General features: G+C 37.8%; 1 protein-coding gene and 1 pseudogene across 1 annotated transcript; both read right to left on the reverse strand.

The window, feature by feature from the left end:
* Positions 1-18,481, reverse strand: part of LOC127421791 (E3 ubiquitin/ISG15 ligase TRIM25-like) — a 486,145-nt pseudogene extending 467,664 nt beyond the window's left edge.
* LOC127421968 (complement C1q-like protein 4) lies at positions 520-17,972 on the reverse strand. The gene is made up of 7 exons (XM_051665232.1): positions 17,893-17,972; positions 14,085-14,192; positions 8,999-9,121; positions 6,131-6,255; positions 2,754-2,933; positions 2,503-2,634; positions 520-941 (listed from the first exon to the last, which is right to left on the reverse strand). Exons 4-7 carry the CDS (start codon positions 6,231-6,233, stop codon positions 640-642), a joined length of 717 nt encoding a protein of 238 aa, XP_051521192.1. The 5' UTR covers positions 6,234-6,255; positions 8,999-9,121; positions 14,085-14,192; positions 17,893-17,972; the 3' UTR covers positions 520-639.
* Positions 18,482-19,884: the final 1,403 nt, after the last annotated feature.

Genomic DNA, 19,884 nt, shown 5'->3' on the forward strand with positions numbered 1-19,884 from the left:
TGTTTGTCTATACTTGTGATGAAAATGAGATCACATTTTATGAAAAATTAATGCAGAAATCCAGCTAATTCCAAAGGGTTCACATACTTTTTCTTGCCACTGTATATCATGGGGATCACATGCACAACCAACTACGCCACACCAACAAAATGTGTTTTTATAGTAATGTATGACATTTCAAACAGAGTTCTACATTTGTGATTAGCATCTCTATGATTAATGCAGCTGATCTAAGTTTGAAATTAGTTTAGCTTTTCATGTAACCCCTGTTACGATTAGTTTATCTCTTTTTGGATCCAAGCCCTTCATTTATGCAAATGTGGTGATGAAGGCAAGTGACAAAAATGAAGATACAAAGAAAGTGAACAGACTAGAGGGTGAACGTTCCACAAGTATTGAAGAAACGTTTTATTCATAAAGCTCTATCATTTTTCTAATGCTTATGATTTTCCATAGAGACGTCTAAATTCACATTTGTACACATTTAAAAACAGATTGTTTGAAGAATAACAATAACAAAGTATAAAAAAACAAGTCTCTACAAATTCCTTGTGTGTGTTTGTGTCCCGTTATATGAACGATTTCTGATGTAATGTATTACTAAAGAGATTCTTGTGTGTGTGATAACAGGTTTTTATTTCATTCCTCAGTAAACGGATAGACCAGGTATCCGCTGAAAGTGTTGTAGCTCTGGGTGTCTCCACAAAACTGCCGACCTGACAGCAGCTCAACATAGACCTGAGAGCCCCGTCTGAGCTGCAGAAGAACCGTCTGAGTGCTACTGTCCTCTGAATCCTCACGGTTGTCCTCCCAGGAAGAAGCGATCAGCTGGCCATCCTTCATCAGCTGCAGCTTTTGATAGAGTCGGTCTACATCGCCAACTTTGGAATAAGCGGTGAAGGTGAAGCAGTAGAGTCCAGCGTGTGGAGCTGTGAATGTACCTGTGGATAAGCAGGTTGAACTTGAGTGCTCTGTGTGTTTGCAATACTTAGTTTGTACTTACTGTGAGAGGATGAATTGTATAAGGATACATTGCATATGGCCATATCAATACAGATTAGTTTGAACTATACTAAGCATAATATAAATGAGGTGTGGTGTGAGGTATGGTGTTTATGATTCCAGTAAAGACAGTTCATTCCGTAGCTAATTTGAGTGTTATAATTATTTAGAATTTAAAAAAAAAAAAATTGCATTTTGATGTACATTTATGATGAAGCTACTATAGGAAGAAAATGTTGCATAATAATTACAGTCTTTGAAATTAACGTTTTAATGCATGCGATTAATTTAAAATGTTTAACACGTACATTTTTCTTCAACATGATTAGCGCACTTACCACTTTTCACATTAGGAATCTGAAATTTTATTCAGCTCTGTGTGAGTTCTTAAAGGGGTCATGCCAAATGTTTGCTGCAGCGGGCCTGGGTAGCTCAGCGAGTATTGACACTGACTACCACCCCTGGAGTCGCAAGTTCGAATCCAGGGTGGGCTGAGTGACTCCAGCCAGGTCTCCTAAGCAACCGAATTGGCCCGGTTGCTAGGGAGGGTAGAGTCACATGGGGTAACCTCCTCATGGTCGTGATTAGTGACTCTTGCTCTCAATGGGGCACGTGGTAAGTTGTGCGTGGATCGCGGAGAGTAGCATGAGCCTCCACATGCGGAGTCTCCACGGTGTCATGCACAACGAGCCACGTGATAAAATGCACGGATTGACAGTCTGACAGCTGACTGAGACTTGTCCTCTGCCACCTGGATTGAGGTGAGTAACAATGCCACCATGAGGACCTACTAAGTAGTGGGAATTGGGCATTCCAAATTGGGAGAAAAGGGGAAAAAAAAAAAAGAATAAAAAATATTTGCGGCAGGTTCATCACTACCAGTGAAGAGCTGCAAACTTCTGGCAAACATTTGCAATGAATCACAAGCTAATTTTCATGAAAAAATAATGAGTGACAAATCTGCGCAAGTTTGCAAAAACTCTGGATTTTGTATAAGGGGAAGCAACCGACAACGACTGCGATCCACCACAAAGCAATAGCCATGGTCTTGATGGGCAAGTCTAGGGTGTGCAAAACCATGGAGCATATTAAATGTTTCCTTTCACATCCTGAAGTTAAACTGTCCTCTTCAAACTTTTTAAAATAAAAATGCACATTCAAATGCAAAAACTTTACATTCACAATGACTTAACAGAGGTCTTAGGTCGTTGCATCTTGCCCTCTAATTTAGACTGGATGATTTTATTCCTCACTCGCACAACTGTATATTACATTACATTCTTATGACAACTTGTTTCACAATTTATATTATTTAGTGCTGTCAGTATGACATATATCATATTCACAACTTTGTTTTACAGGCTGTACTATTAGACATCTGTAGAACTCATTAATCTACCACACCAAATTAATTCATGGAGCATCAAAAAAAAAGAGATTCAAGTGTGTTAGATAAGGAGACATCAAGAATTTGACATTGTATTGTGGCACATCGCTTACCCAATGCAGGATTATACCCATTGCCTTGATTGAGTGAGACAGACTGGTAAGAGACAGACACGTTGCTGGTGAACGGCCCAAAACATGCAGTCATTGGCAGCACAGCAGCAGTGAACGCAATCTGACAACCAGCTTTGGGGAAAGAGAGCAAGTAATATGCAATTGTTTAGACAGATTTGTGTATTTTGTAACTTTGATTTACTATATCAAGCATGATAAGTAAAAAGTAAGATAACAATAACAAAGGCAACCTGTGACTTCCTCTATTTGACTGTTGAGGTGGGACAGTCCTTCCCATACTCCAATCAAACGTATGAAGGTGGCCTCCTCCAGCTCTGACAGCTGCTTTGCGACACAACAACAACTACGCTGTCTACTAAACGCACATTCACAGTCCCATTGGCCACAGGGCAGTGTTCCTGTCCAACTCACTGTGAGCAGAATTAAAACAATGAAAAATGTATTAATTAATAAATGAAAAAGTTCAAGAAACTGCTTTTTGATTTTTACTTGTGTTTTTAGGGTAAGTGGTTGCATTAAATCTAATCTTCATTCAGATTAAAAAAAAAATAAATAATTTGTTATATCCAGTTGATTATGCTATTGTGATAATAATAATTCCAAACATATTTAATCTTGTTCATTCTACTTAAATGAGGCTGCTTCTATGAGGCTGCAAATAAATATAAGTTAATTTTACATGGAGCAGGTCATGGGCGCATTGACATATTTCGATAATATGACCAGTCTAATACTTCTCACATTATCTAATTAATCCCTGTAATTAGACTGCCATTATTAATTTATTCCACAAGTGATTGAGTGTGAATAGTGCATTTCTTCATTGGCCTCTGTAACTGAAATCTGTTGCTTTTGTGCGATGCGTCATCCACACCACTAGGTGTCAGTATAAGTCCAAGACCACTGTTGTATGCAACATGGTCATTGTGTTAATCTTGAATGATTTTCCTCCCAAATTTGGACCCAATGTGCCAAATTCTGGACATGCGCAACCATGCAGCGAATGTTCACGTCCCGCCAACTGCCTGTGCTGAGTTTTGATTTCCGGCTATCATGATAATACACAGTAGAATCATAAAGAATTCTGTTTTTGGTCTCAATACTGTTAAGGTTAGGTTTAGGGTTTAGGTTAGGACTATAATGATGTTGGGTTAGGTTTACTACTTAATTGTTTCTGAAAACTGGACTGCTATGCCTTTCATGTTACATCCATTTAAAGTAAGTTCTTGTACTTGCATCATGTGATGGGGTGCATTTACAAGACTGTAGTTCCAGCTTCGGCCACTACGGGTTCAGAAAGCATAGACAGATTTTAGTACATAAAACATTCAACCTCCTGTCCAATTTTCTGTGAGATTTAGTCTGTTGTAACTGCCAGGGCACTAAACAAACTGCATAAGTAACACTAAACAGAACTAATTAAGTTTTTACACTGAAACCTGTTTGAGTCAAAAGATTCGGGTCTCTAGTTTCATTCGATATGCTATTTTTAAAGTTTGAGTGATTTATCGCAAAATGGCACTCTGTTAAACACAATGACCACATTTGTGGACTGTATCCTCAGTTTTAGTTAAAATATCCTATATTCACTGTGCATTATCACATTGAGAATCAATGGATGCATCCAAAAACTGGAAAATGTGTCTTTCAGAGGCTTTATATGGAGTTAGGATGAAAATAAGGTGCAATTCAAACTTTTCTGAGACCAGTGCAGACAGACAGCACACTGGAGGTTAAGTCATTCACTAAATAGGGAGCAAGAGAGCATCCTATAGCTCTCCATCCAACTAATTACATTCAATCCAAACTTCCTATTTAAAGTTCAGTTTCAGACTGCAGATGATGTTTGTACAACTCTTCATGTTTGGCAGACATGGGACAATGATAATCAGTACATAGATTCAGAATTTATAATGTATCATTTTATTTTAACATGGTTGGCAGTGATTGGATGATGCTGGACATTACTTTGAATCAGAATTATTTATGCTAATTACTGATGTCATGTCTGTAACAGCTCAAAAACATAAATAACCTCATGGAAACATTTGCTAAAAAAAAAAAAAAAATCTGACTTTCTATAGCTTGGTATTATTTAAAATTTCACAACTTATTCTCACTCTCCACATACAGTCACTAGCCACTTTATTAGGTACACCTGTACATCTATGTATTCACATGATTATCTAATCAGCCAATCACGTGGCAGCAGTGTATTGTATAAAATCATGCAGATACGGGTCAGCAGCTTCAGTTAATGTTCAAATCAACCATCAGAATGGGGAAAAATGTGATCTCAGTGATTTAGACCGTGGCATGATTGTTGGCACCAGATGGGCTGGTTTGAGTATTTCTGTAACTGCTGATCTCCGGGGATATTCACGCACAACAGTCTCAAGAGTGTAAAGAGAATGGTGCGAAAAAGAAATAACATCCAGTGAGTGGCAGTTCTGTGGGTGAAAATGGCTTGTTAATGACAGAGGTCAGAGGAGAATGGCCAGACTGGTCCAAGCTGACAGGAAGGTGACAGAAACCCAAATAACCACACGTTACAACAGTTCTATGCAGAAAAGGATTTCTGAACGTACAACACATCGAACATTGAGGCAGATGGTCTACAGCAGCAGAAGACCCCTCCGGGTACCACTGCGGTCAGCTTAGAACAGGAAACTGAGGCTGCAGTGGGCACAGGCTCACTAAAACTGGACAGTAGACGATTGGAAAAACATTGCCTGGTCTGACACCTAGAGGCATGAATGCGGCATCATTCAAAAGCAATAGTTTTCAGTTACTGATGCCACTGTAGAAATTCATTATTGATTATTTATTAGCCATGATTCATTTAAACCATGAGTGAAAGTGTCTAATAATAGGACAGTTACTGAGATTAAGCGTGCAGTATTCGGCTGGTCATGTGATCCTAACATAGCTGCCCCCATGAGGGGACCCTCTCCATGTAGAATAAAAAGGGGCTTTATAAGGTTATTGATATGACTGGAGTTTTCGTCTCATGTTGGTGCTCATGTTTTTATTCAGATATTTCAAATTTACAATTCATTTCTTCAGGAGTAAAACTTTAATGAGGAAAACATTACTGAGTACACCTTTAAATAATTGACATAGGTTTGTGTGGCAGGGAGAAGGGCGGGGCCGGGTCGTGATGCTGCACACTCAGCCCCTAATCAGGCTAATCAAGCTCTCAAGAGGGATAAAGGTGACCGGAGGTGGCAGTTCCAGAGAGAGTGAGTTATGGGCAGCTGCCCGGCATGTGTTTGTGTTTGTCTTTATGTTTAAGGTTATTATTAAATTATTATTTATATTGTCAAGCTGGTTCTCGCCTTCTCCTTTCCCTTTTACCTTGTTACAGTTTGTTAAAAACAGAGGATATATGTCAAACCTGCTTATTATGTTTTAGAAACAAATAAAAAATATAGTATAAATGAATCGAAACTTATTTAGAGCCAAACAATTTTTCAGTAAATGTACAAAAGGGTTCATGTATCCAAAAACATGTATCCAAGCATCAGTCACACAAAAGCATGGAAATCCATTATGTGAATGTGAATAAATCTGAAATATATAAAAAAATTACGCTGAGATGTTATACCTGCAGTATCACGCAGCAGATCTAATACAGTGGCAGATTCTGAACTGGAGCAGAAACAGAGAATCAACAAAACATACAGAGCTGCTTCTGTAAGTGTCTTCATCCTCAAACAGAATCCAACTATCCTGAAAAATAAAAAAGTTTTGCATATCACAATTTTTGTTTAAAACAGGAATGTGGGTGTATATATATATTTATTAGTTTCGGTTTTACAGATCCATAGATTCACACCAAAGTAATAGGTTTATTTGTGAAGAAACATAGCACAATCTTTAATGAGCCTAATTTACAAAGAAAGGAGGCGTGGTTGCGCTGAAATACCACATGCAAAAGTGGCACAACTGTTTAGTGAACTGCCCCAGAATGCATAGAATATTAATTTTATTGGACAGGTGTCCACTGTGCTGGATTGTTATTTGGCGTTTATGTATACAGTATATTATGGCTCACCTAAATGCTATCTTTTTGTTGTTAACAGGTATTTATAATTTTGCTTATTACATAGCTCTCTGGAATACTCCATTCTGATTGGTCAATCACGCCATATAGTGTTCTGATATTTCTGAATAACAACCACACATCCGGGGATAAAGTGATATCAACTACAATAACGCCTTCCAAAACGGTCAGAAATCTAGGGGTAACCATTGATAACCAACTAAATTTCACAGACCACATCTCAAAGACAGCACGATCATGTAGATTTACACTCTACAATATCAGGAAAATAACATGTGACATGTTCAGTTCCTCTCTGAACACAACTTCTTGCTCATTTACTTGTCATAACTACACTGGATTACTGTAATGCTCTCATTGCAGGCCTCCATGCATGTGCAATTATGCCCCTGCAAAATGATCCAGAATGCAGCAGCACATCTGGTCTTCAGCGAACCAAAGAGAGTGCTTGTTAAATCACTCCCTGTCTCTCTTCACTAGCTGCCAGTTGATGCACGTATCAAACTCAAGGCTCTGATGCTGGCATACAAAACAGTCACTGGGTCTGCTCCAGCATACCTAAAATCATTCCTGCAGAGCTACATTCCCACCAGAAGCCTGCAGTCGGCTAATGAGCGGCACCTTGTTTTACCAACACAAAAAGGCACCAAAATGCTTTCCAGGACTTTCGGTTTCACTGTACCTTGTTAGTGGAATGACCTTCCCAACTCCATCCGTGTAGCAGACTCACTCTCTGTCTTCAAAAAATGGCTAAAAACACATCTTTTCCATGAGCACTTGACCATGGATTCATGGTAAAAAAAAAAAAAATTTAAAAAAAAAACTCTGTTCTGGATACTATTATTCTGATGCAATTGAAACTTTGTAATGTAACACTTTTCGTACTGCTATCTCCTTAAGATGAATCACGTATGATGTATTATTCCTCTTTTGTAAGTTGCTTTTGGATAAATGTGTCAAATTAATAAATGTAAATATATATCAGACCGGTCTTTCAGGTATTGCGAGTCATCTTTCCTACTTCTCGTATCACTCTAAAAAAAACTGTTTCAACTCAAATCAATGTTTCATGTACATTTATTTATTTGTTAGGTAGCTGTGTAAGAAGCGGGACAATGAACGGTCAGCCGGTCATTATTGCGGAATAAACCCCTTCAGGGTCATACAAGAGTCCTCAGCTCCGCGTCTGGTCCTGATCACGCTGTCAGGGTTTATTTTGCAATAACAACCGGCTGACTGTACATTATCCCTTACTTTTTTATTATTGTTGAATTTTAGTTTGCATTTTTTTTTTTTTTGTTAAGATTACATTTCATTAGATCAAGCCAAAACATTTATGTTTTAATTTGTTTAGTATGAGTATATAAAAATATATAAATGCAATCCTGTTCACAAAAAATAGTTCCCTAATAGCACACAGACATCACCCAGATGTCTATTTGATGTGTATTTACATCTGGAAGACCTTTTTTTAGATTATTTGCTGATTTGCAATACGTCTATAAAAGGTGTTTTCAGACCTGTAGCTCATTTGATTAGTTCCGAAACAGGGGCTAAAATTGTTATAGTGTTTCATTTTCTTCTTGGTTTGGTTCGCTTTCAGAAGGCAACATTTTAAAATGAACCAAAACTGTCTTAATAAAAGTCACATGTGAGCAAACTGTCCCCTCATTGGTCAGAATGTTTGTGCACTGTTCAGGGATTTGCCTCATACATCAATAAACCGGTTAAAATGATATACCTGTGAAAACTTGTAAACCGGTACAAATTTTCAAATATTATGTTACGCAAAACATGGCAGCATTGTACAGAATGCACGTTCCAGTTAGAGTTTGTGATAACCAATAGATTTCTTCTCCGCAGATCTATCAGGTATGCTCATTTTTAAAGGGATATTGTTTGATTCGTTGGTCTGTTGGGTCGGATTGCATTCTCACCACAAGTGAACCATTCCAGAGTTCATTTGCAATCGGACCGAGACTCCCTTGTGCAGGTGGTCTCAGACCGATTGTTATGGTGCGGGTCCGAGTGTGATTGCTGTGTTCATATACGCCTAAACGAACCAAACTAATGGAGAAATGGACCAGGTTTTGAAACAAATGCTCCAAATAAGCCAGGTGTGAAAACGGCCAAAGACAAAATAATGTAAACCTGCTCTTTTTAAGATGTTTATCAGAAGTTAATAAGAATGCAATGCTTTTCAAGGAAACACTCTTAAACGGACATTTTGGAGGTGTATGTGTACTGTTTGGGTTATAAATAAGTGCATGTTACACAGTGTTTCTTATTTGGTTGTTATTTATGCAGTTGTTTTTTCACTGTAAAGCTGGTTTGGCACAACATGTACTGTGAAAAGTGCTACACAGATTATTAGAACTTGAAAATTGAGGATAAAAATTTTACACTTACTGTGATGACGATCAGAAGCTCAGGAGAAGAGGAGTTGATGGGACAAAACCTTGAGTTGTAAGTGTACTTTTCTTAACAGCAGTGGGTGGAGTTGGTTACAGAGAGATCCTGCCTCTACAACAGCTGATGTAAGCAAAAGAAAGGTAAAGAAAGAATATGGGACACAAAAATGTCTTTCCATTCATGAGTCTGTCATTTGTTCCACTTGTGTGAATACATGAAAAGGAGATTTTGTTACTGCTACACAATAAAATGTCCTATCTGCATACTGGAGGTTTGTTTCAAATCCCAATGGACTACAGATCAGGACATCATACCAACTGCTGTGATTGTTCACCAGTTGTTGTCAGTTATTTGTCGATGAATGTCGCAAAATATGAAGTCCCAATCTTAGAGATCGTTTTAGTTTTGTTTACAGATTCTCAGAAAAGGGTGTAGTGCAGATAAAGATGTGCATCTAGAGTCATTATTTATAGTCATGTCTAATATGTCAGATATCATTTTTAACCCTTGTCTCAAGGCTTGAGTGCTACTTTAACTTAATTGATGCAAGCTTGATGCAGCCAGAATAGCCTGCTCTGATCTGTCATCTGTTCTGATTCTGATTGATCTCTCAACATAAATAATGGCACAGCTGATTATGGCAACCTAGTTGAGTGTCGGTGCAGTGCTGGTGTCCATGTTAAAATATGTACATGTACAACACCACTGAAATAGTCTTTATATTGTTTGAATGTATGTTAAAATGTATGTTGAATGTATGTGAAAAACAGATAGTTCACAACACAATGGAACATTGAAGACCTGAGCCATATTTAGTGACTAGAATATCATAGGGTGTGTCTCAATCAGCTCCCTAGTTCAGTAGTCAGGGCACTGATTTGGCCATTTTTTTAGGGCTGTCTGTAATGTTTAATGTGTGTGTTCATGTATTTCATGTCTTTTATTTTGAAAAGTTTAGTTCCTGTTTCATGTCATATGTTCCTGGTCATGTGATGTCCTGTTTTCACTCCATGTTCATGTGTCTTGTTTTCATTGGTTCATTGTTTGATTATCTTGTTTAGAGTTCTTAGTGTTTATTGGTTTTCTTTGTCATGTGTTCTCCCATGTCCAAGGATTTAAGTATTCCATTGTCAGGAGTCAGGTATTGTGTGTTTGGTAACGTGTTATGCTATGTCAAGTCAAGTTTATGTCAAGTCAAGTTTAAGTCAAGTCTAGTCAAGTTCAAATTAATGTTTATTTTTCATTCACGTTTATAGTTAGGGTTTTTGGATTTCACTTTTGTTAATAAATTGCACTTGGGTTCTTCACTCCATCATCTCTTTGTTTACTTCATTGCCAGCAGCATCGTTACAGAAATACCTGACCGAACAATGAACCCAGCAATCCAACTCATACGCCTACGTCAGGGGAATCGTCCCCTGGAGGATTATGTGGAGGACTTCTGCGATCTGGCCTGCCAGGTGGACTTTAATGAGGTCGCCTTCAAAGACATTTTCCATTTTGGATTGAGTGAGCCAATCTCCACTTTGATGCCTGGCGGTCGCAGTTCCCTCAGCCTGGCTCAGTATATCGAGTCTGCTCCATGCCACGTCACAGCAACACCTCAGCCTGCTCCATGCCATGTCACAGCCACGCCTCAGCCTGTTCCATGCAATGTCACAGCCACACCTGAGCCTGCTACATGCCACGTCACAGCCACACCTGAGTCTACTCCATGCCATGTCATGGCCACATCTGAGCTGTTAGACCTGGAGATGGTTCCCACCCTTGTACCCACCCTATGGACGCTTCTTCATGATCATGCAAGGGGAACTTTTGACCCTCCAACCCCGCCTAGACCCTCCGAGCCCTGGACTCCGCCTTGGCCTGTCGATCCCTCGACAACACCTGTGTTCACCCATGTCCAAGTATTTAAGCCCTCATGTTTTCCATTGTCGGGTGTCAGTTATTGTGTGTTTGGTAACGTGTTATGCTATGTCAAGTCAAGTTTATGTTGTCAATTTTAAGTCAAGTCTAGTCAAGTTCATGTTTATGTTTCATTCACGTTTATAGTTAGGGTTTTTGGGTTTCAATTTTGTTAATAAATTGCACTTGTGTTCTTCACTCATCGTCTCTTCGTTTACCTCGTTGCCAGCAGCATCGTTAGACTGTCTCAATCGCAAAATCATTCCAGTGCACTGAAACGTTTGCTCCCTAAAATTTCCCATAATTCACAGCAAAAACCAGGGAGCATTGTTGCTCACTATGTTCCTTCACTGGAAATGACATCACATCTTCTAAAGTTTCTCAACAACAATGGCGATAAACCAATCACCAACTTCATAAGTAGTTTATGGTATAATTAACATTTACTGATTTTTAGTGTTTACTGATTTAAGTAAATCTAGCTACTCCATCCTGTTTGAAGTAATTGTTGCAACAGAAACTTTAGCGTGTGATTAAGCTGACAAATTTATAACATATAAAACTTAAATATTTTATATGTCAGGGAATTTGACAGTGACAGATTCTGAGATTTATTCACCTGAGATGAGTAAACAATCGGCTGTTCACTCGCAGCTGAAATAGAACCAGAGATGACTGGAAATAAGTAATGTTATCCATAAACAACCACCATTATTTCAAGCCTGTTTATGTCTGTAAAGAGTGTAGGAGTAACAAATATTATCATAACAGCAAAAATTGTGAAATAGATACCTGTCACGTTCTACATCAGTACGCTACTTTGTTATTATGGGGTTTTTTTTTTCTTAGCTGTTAGATTAACGTTCAGCATAATTATACTGCACAGCATGTGAGTTATGACTAATAAAAATAGGCCTGGAGAAAAGGTGATTATGAATAAATACATAAAGTATGTCCTTATGTGATTTAACTAGTGCTGTCAGTTGATTATAATTTTGAATTGCGATTAATCACATCATTTTTCGTAGTTAATCACGATTAATCGCATATTTTGAAAGTGCTGAAATTTGACTCTAAATATACTTTTACTGTCAAAATGCTTTTTTTTTCTTAGAAAAAAAAAAAAACAATATGTAACAATATAATGCTTTATTAACATTTTCCAAACAAAGCCTTCCACAATATAAACATAGAAATGCACTAAAATAGCACCAATTCAAGTAACATTAAACGTTTCCCAAAGTCTAAGTGGGATTTTGACTAATTGAAAGAACAAGTCCCCACAAAGGTTGCATATTCATTACAATGGGCATTTAATCTCTTAAACTCTCATCCTCCACAATATTAATCTGCCAGTAGTCTGTGGCTATCCGCTTTCCTACAGCAATCATGAAGCTGTGTTCCTTATTCAGAGCATCAACGATTCAGGGTGTCAGTGCTCCTTTGAAATTCATACGAAAAGCGCTTGCAGACAAAACGTCTCATTCTATGTTTTGGTGATAGTTAAGACTTGATGTGCTTCTGTGGTAATTCAAATATGCATTACTTAGGCTGAAAAATATTTTATTCCTGTCATAAATTCCATTTGGGCTTGTTTTGCACAACAAATAGCATTAAGAGCTCCTTTCTCCATCACTTTATCACTGACACTGAATCACTGCTGTGTGTGTTTGCGGTGTGTGCATCAGTGTAATGACTCTGGGTAGACACATCACAAAGCCTTCCAACAAGTCTTTATGCTGGTGTATGCTGTATTAATGGTAAATGCATTAATCACAATTAGGAAAATTAACGTGTAAACTTTTTACATTAATCGCATGCGCTAACACATGAATTTTGCCAGCTCTAATAATTATCATTTTAAAATTTAAGGTCTACTGTTTACAAATAATAAAACTGCCGATCATTTAGATCTGCTAAATCTCTTTGACAATATCAATCCACATAAGAAAACAATAGCCACCTAATATAGATAAATAAAACTGAAAAAGAGAAAATATTCTTCCTTTTTTTATATTTCCCATTCAATGAGGGGCAAATAATAATTTCCTTGTCCTACAAATATTGTGCATTTGCATAGAGGAGCCAGTGCAGGAGCCAGATATTTGTGTAAATAATAATTGGTAAATGTAGAACAATCTGATTTGATGATGTTTGGGATTGAGAACACTTTCTTGTCCATTTCCTTAAGATGCTCGTTTTCATCACTGATTTCTCTTTTGTTGAGTATAGGCTTGGGTATACTTACATTTTTCACATTCTGGGTCATCTTGCAGATGGTCGGTCACTCAGCCTTTCAAAGTATACTCTTTTGACGGCAAGCGAATAAGAAACGTGTTCAACGCATTCGCACTTCAACTGCTTTGTGTAGTACAGTCAACGGCAGGCACATGCTCCAATGATGCGCATAGACAAGTATTGTTAGCAGGTTGAGAATATCTTGGCCACATGTGGATAGTCCACACAGACTCTGCTGATGACGAAATTTGCATCACGCATACAGTGCACGTTCCGATCAGCAATGGACAACCGAAGTAAACTTTTGCATTAAGATTTTGCAAATGAGCTGACACCACATCCGTAACATCCACTGTAATAATATGTTTTTCACACCTGAAGGTTTAACTGCACTCCACAGCTAAGCAGTTTGCATTAATACATTTGATGGAATAAGACTCAAACAAATATGTTAAACTATGCTTTGCTTTTTCTTGTTTTCTAAGGCAGTGTAACTGAACTATGTCCAGACAAGCATTAAACACACACGCTTTGGTCTGGATCTGACGACCAGTGAATGCTGTTTGGATGCACCGCTGGGGGTTGTTAAACTCTGATTTAGAGTGCTCCGATGATCAGACTGTGATGCAATTTTCTCAAAATGAGTTGGAGGGCCAGATAAAAATGATTTGCATGCTGGATTTGGCCTGCAGGCCACTAGTTGACTAGCCCTGCTGTAATATGTTGTCACTCATTGCTTGATGAGGTTTTGGCTGGTCAGGATAAAAACACAGATTATAAGTAGATTTACTTCAACAGATATTTGCAGCAACAAAAGCAACCATCATTCATTACTAATTTGTGTTTGCAATATGACAAATTTGAGCATTTAACTTGATGTGAATTTAAGCAGCGACACGGTGCAGCAACTTCCAGTGAGAGCGCAGACAGTGGAGCTTACATGATCCATTAATAATGTTGGGCATCCAGCAGTAGGAACCATGGGGTCAGGAATTAGCTTGTTAGCCGGTCCCTGTTAGCACCTGTTGGTAGATACTGGAACTACACCCTATGATGGCACAAAGCATGTTTCTACATTGACATCCAAACAAAAACAGCTGTTTTCTGACAAAATGTATTTGTATATTATATATATATATATTTTCAAGAAACATTTCAATCGAAATTATTCCATTACATTATATTACATCTTTTACTGGTGACAGATTGTTTTTGAAGAGCTTTTAAATGTGTGAAATTGACTTATCTGTACTCTTTCTGCTGGAACTAAGCACCCATAAGAAAAGATGGCAGCCTTCAGATTGACCTGCGTGAAGTTGGCCCCCCACCCAACGCGAAACGTCGGCAAAATAGTCTCAATCGTTTGTGCTCCGTTTGTGCTGGTTTGTGCTATAAAAATTTTCGTTTGTGCTGCTTTGGTTTTTTAAATATTAAAATAATATTTATAGGTCATTCTGAGGTCACTCATCCCCCCACATGCTCCAAATTCACCCAAAATAGGTTCAATCGTTTGTGCTTCGTTTGTGCTGGTTTGTGCCGGTAAAAGTTTCGTTTGTGCTGCTTCGGTTTTTAAAATATTAGACATTGAATTATAGGTGAAGACGTCACCAGCCCCCCCACATGCTCCAAATTCACCCAAAATAGTCTCAATCGTTTGTGCTCCGTTTGTGCTGGTTTGTGCTGTAAAAAATTTCGTTTGTGCTGCTTCGGATTTTTAGATATTAAAATAATATTTATAGGTCATTCTGAGGTCACTCATCCCCCCACATGCTCCAAATTCACCCAAAATAGGTTCAATCGTTTGTGCTTCGTTTGTGCTGGTTTGTGCCGGTAAAAGTTTCGTTTGTGCTGCTTCGGTTTTTAAAATATTAGACATTGAATTATAGGTGAAGACGTCACCAGCCCCCCCACATGCTCCAAATTCACCCAAAATAGTCTCAATCGTTTGTGCTCCGTTTGTGCTGGTTTGTGCTGTAAAAAATTTCGTTTGTGCTGCTTCGGATTTTTAGATATTAAAATAATATTTATAGGTCATTCTGAGGTCACTCAGCCCCCCACATGCTCCAAATTCACCCAAAATAGGCTCAATCGTTTGTGCTTCATTTGTGCTGGTTTGTGCCGGTAAAATTTTCGTTTGTGCTGCTTCGGTTTTTTAAAAATTAGACATTGAATTACAAGCGAATTATAAATGCTGATATTTATTGAATACAATACTGACGGAATAAAATAGATCACTTAATGGTCACAAAAATCAAATATAGGTCTCGGTCATTCTGATTACTATATATTAGGCTACTATATTATATATTTCTAAAATAGGTCTCTCTTGTTTTGTGTGTAGTCAGTATGATTTATGAGCAGTGAGCATTTTATTTTGGGTTGGTCATTTCAATCTCTTACCAAAATGTTGGTTGATGATGTTTTAATACAACAACAACTCCTTCTTATCAATGTTTTTGTAGTCGCTATGGTGTTTATTAAAAACTTTATTGGTGTTCAGACAGCAGCAGCTCAATATTCATCTGGTGTCTGTCGGACTCTTTCTGTCACTCACTTTCGCTCAGCTCTGGACACGAGAACAAAAGCGCAAATCTCCACGATGTGAACACACTTTTAGAGTCGAACTGCCAAAGACTTTCTGTCAAGACTAATCATCACATCATTTGTTCAATAATCAGTTATATTTACTTCATTCACTGGTCTTTCCTGATTGAACTTTTTATTTATTTACATGGAGTATCATCTGCTACACTTCACTGCCATCACTAGGCGCAAGTGACACTTCTGTACAAGATGCTCTTGTGCAAATTAGTGTAGAGTTAGTAGAGAAAAAGTCGATATAAATCAAACTACAAAAGTCGTTACTAAATCAAATTTCTGGCCGATGTAAGTACAATGTTTTAACACTGTCAGTTACAACATTATTTGTTAACTTCAAGAATAATGGTACAACATTCAAGAGAGCTAAGATTGTCAATGTTTATTGAACAGAAAACTCATTGCTAATACTAATATATGCTAATTACAGTTGCACATGTGACCCATGTTAGTTTTTTGAATACATTGTGCGTCTAGGGGTCAACATTACCATATTGGTCCTAATATAAGATATATTATCCTTATATATTACTACTATATTATATTATCCTTATATTCGGACCAATACAGTAATACATCAAAATAAGTTTATACTGAACATGACATTTTTTGAGTCAGGATTATTTAAGTGGGTAATTATGTTTTGCTTATGCCAGATGCCCAAGAAACCAGCAGTCGACAGAGATTCCATTTTCACAGTCCTGTGTTCATCAAAAGAGGCCATAGTCCAAAATGGCAACATAGCTACTCCTAATCAGAGCATCTGGACAGAGCTTAGTAAGCAGCTAGAAAACAAAATCACTGCAAAGGCTCTATACACTTTTGTTAAATTAAATAGACACAACATCTGGACTGCTTTAGGGTTTACTCATGAATGTGATCATGAAACAAATGGCAGTAGTGATGACACAGGGTCCCTTTTACCCAGACCAAAAGATTGCTGGACTTTTGATCTTGAAGTTCGATTTCAGAAATGGATTGAATTCATGCCTGAAACGGTTAAATACAACAACAAGTTATCTAAACACAAAAAAGGGAATACACAATTTTAAGCCTGGCATCTGGACACGTGATAAATCATCACATGTTTTTAAGTTTAAGTTTTTAAAGGTCCATTATTTGTGTTAATGGATGTTTGATAGTACACAGTAATTCAATTTCAAAAGTAAAGTCATTTTGGCTTCATTCTTAATTCATTGAGTCACGTGTTTACACACACACACACACACACACACACACATATAGTACTAGTCAAAAGTTTGAAAACATTAAGATTTTTTAATGTTTCTGAAAGTAGTCTCTTCTGCTCACCAAGGCTGCGTTTATTGGATCAAAAATACAGTAAAACAGTAATATTGTGAAATATTATTCCAATGTAAAACAGTTGTTTTCTATCTGAATATATAGTAAACTGTAATTTATTCCTGTGATCAAAGCTGAATTTTCAGCATCATTACTTCAGTCTTCGGTGTCACACGATCCTTCAGAAATCATTCTAATATGCTGATTTGCTGCTCAAGAAACATTCATTATTATTATCAGTTGAAAACAGTTGTGCTGCTTTTTTTTTTCATGGAAACCATGATACACAACCATTCAAAGGTTTGGGGTAAGTGATTTATATATTGCATGTGGGGGGGTGACGTCATCATCTATAATTCAATGTCTAATATTTTAAAAACCGAAGCAGCACAAACGAAACTTTTACCGGCACAAACCAGCACAAACGAAGCACAAACGATTGAACCTATTTTGGGTGAATTTGGAGCATGTGGGGGGATGAGTGACCTCAGAATGACCTATAAATATTATTTTAATATCTAAAAAACCGAAGCAGCACAAACGAAAATTTTTACAGCACAAACCAGCACAAATGGAGCACAAACGATTGAGACTATTTTGCCAACGTTTTGCATTGGGTGGGGGGCCAACTTCACGCAGGTTTCAGATTGCGTATTTTCAGGGAACCCTGCGCTAGATGAGCACTGCCATAGAGATCAATGGGTATGTTAACATATAGCTTTCTCCAGGTATTTTAGAGCTCATTGATAGGAACGCCTACAGTGGCTGCAGAGTTTTAATGTATGTGTGTGTATTTAGCTTAACATGGCTTCACGCCTGCTTACGGCTAATGCCATTTCAGTTCATACCTGCTTCTTAGTCCTCTGCTGCAGCTGATACAGTGTTGTGGTTTTTGTGGTCATCTGTCGTGCACAGCACACAGATACACTTCTGATCAGTATGGCAGAAAACCTCCAGAAGCTTATTGTGTTGACGGAAGATAATCTCCAGGAATTGTCCAGTAGCATCCATCAGATTGTGTCTCTTACCTTGGAAGAGATTCTCACATTGTTCAAGGTGATTTTGACAGAAAGAGTTCAGACACTCCAGACAGGACTTGACAGCTTTGTGTTTTCTTCCAGTATAGACATCACACTCCACATCTCCAGCTCCAGAATATCAGTGAGCAGGAACAGCAGTTTGGAGTTTTGTCTTCTTCAGTTTCTCCACCACTTCAGTCAGCATGGTACTTTTACATAACACAGGCCTTGTACTGAAAGTTTGTCTACACTGAGGGCAGCTGTAGACTCCCTTCAGATCATCCTGATTCCAGCAGTCTGTAATACAGTTCATACAGTAATTGTGTCCACAGGGAATGGTCACTGGATCCTTCAGTAGATCCAGACAGATAAGACAGCTGAACTCCTCCTGAGCCCATGAAATACTGGCTTCTGCCATTTTACTGCATGTACTCTGAGACAGAGAGATGAGTACAACAGCTTGACAACACTTTAGTTCAAGTTTCCCTGAAATTAACAGCTGAGACAGTTTCCTGTTTCTGTGTTTGAGAGGCGTGTGGAAAACAAGTTTGTGTTTTTACAGATAATGTTCACTAGATGTCAGACTCACACTGGATCTCACTTCCAAATTTTTGTCTCACACTTTTCTATCTCTGTTTGCAATCAGTTCAAAAGTCAATCTGTAGTTTTTGACAACTAAATCAACAGATGTTGTTCAGGTTTAAGAGCATGTTATTTGATTGACAGTCAAGCTCACATGTTCTGATGATGTTCAGCTGCATTTAAAAATAAATAAATTCCAGTTTAAATGTGGCCGGACTGATTAGGGATGTGCACGAGTTATTGAGTTATTGTTCTGCACCAGCTAGTTGACTATTAAAAACACTACTTGAATATTGCAAATTGATTTTCCTTTACGCATTTCCCTGCTGTGGGCAATGCTGAATTTTACTGTATTTTCCCTGTGAATGTGTGTTGGATGAGAGAAGGAGGTATGACTGCTTCTTTGTGTGCTTTAATTTAGGCATGGCAAGGCAAGGCAAGTTTATTTATATAGCACATTTCATACACAATGGCAATTCAAAGTGCTTTACATAAAAATTCTTTAAAAAAACAAATATAAGATACATAAATCAATTAAGAACAAGAAATAAGAATAAAAAGTAATAAGATACATTTAAAAAAGTAAAAATCATTAAAATGAATAAAAAAGAAAAATAATACAGAAATAATGATGCAGTGCAATCAGTAATTGCACCACAGTGCTCAGTGAATAAATGCAAAGCTAAACAGATGTGTTTTCAATCTGGATTTGAAAGTGGCTACTGGTGGAGCACACCTGACCTCTTCTGGAAGCTGGCTCCAGCTGTGGGTGGCATAACAGCTAAACACAGTCTCACCTTGTCTTGAGTGAACCCTTGGTATTTCTAAATGACTTGATCCTAATGATCTTGAATGTCTGAGGTTTATATTCAACAAGCATATCTGCAAAGTATTTAGGTCCTTAAAATCAGTTCTAAATGTAACTGGAAGCCAGTGTAAAGATCTGAGAACTGGAGTAATATGCTCAGTTTTGGTTTGGGTGAGAGTCCTGGCAGCAGCATTTTGAATGAGCTGCAGGTGTCTTATGGTCTTTTTGGGAAGGTCGGTGAGAAGTTCATTGCAGTAGTCTACCCTACTGGTGATGAATTCATGAACAAGTTTCTCTAAGTCTTGACTGGATACAAAACATCTAATTCTTGCTATATTTTTAGATGAAAGTAGGCTGATTTAGTTATTGATTTGATGTGACTACTGAAAACTACCTAACCCCTAACACTGATTCAGTTCTACTCAGCAGTC

The sequence above is a fragment of the Myxocyprinus asiaticus genome, chromosome 31 (genome assembly GCF_019703515.2).
Source record: "Myxocyprinus asiaticus isolate MX2 ecotype Aquarium Trade chromosome 31, UBuf_Myxa_2, whole genome shotgun sequence".
NCBI classification, from domain to species: Eukaryota; Metazoa; Chordata; class Actinopteri; order Cypriniformes; family Catostomidae; genus Myxocyprinus; species Myxocyprinus asiaticus.

What these genes read in the sequence shown, in the direction of transcription:
- LOC127421968 (XM_051665232.1), bottom strand. Translation starts at nt 6,233, where the DNA reads ATGAAGACACTTACAGAAGCAGCTCTGTATGTTTTGTTGATTCTCTGT. An exon ending in TCTGCTGCGTGATACTGCAG is followed by an intron (nt 2,934 to 6,130) that starts GTATAACATCTC and finishes TTCTGCTCACAG; the next exon opens with TGAGTTGGACAGGAACACTG. An exon ending in TCAAATAGAGGAAGTCACAG is followed by an intron (nt 2,635 to 2,753) that starts GTTGCCTTTGTT and finishes CTTTCCCCAAAG; the next exon opens with CTGGTTGTCAGATTGCGTTC.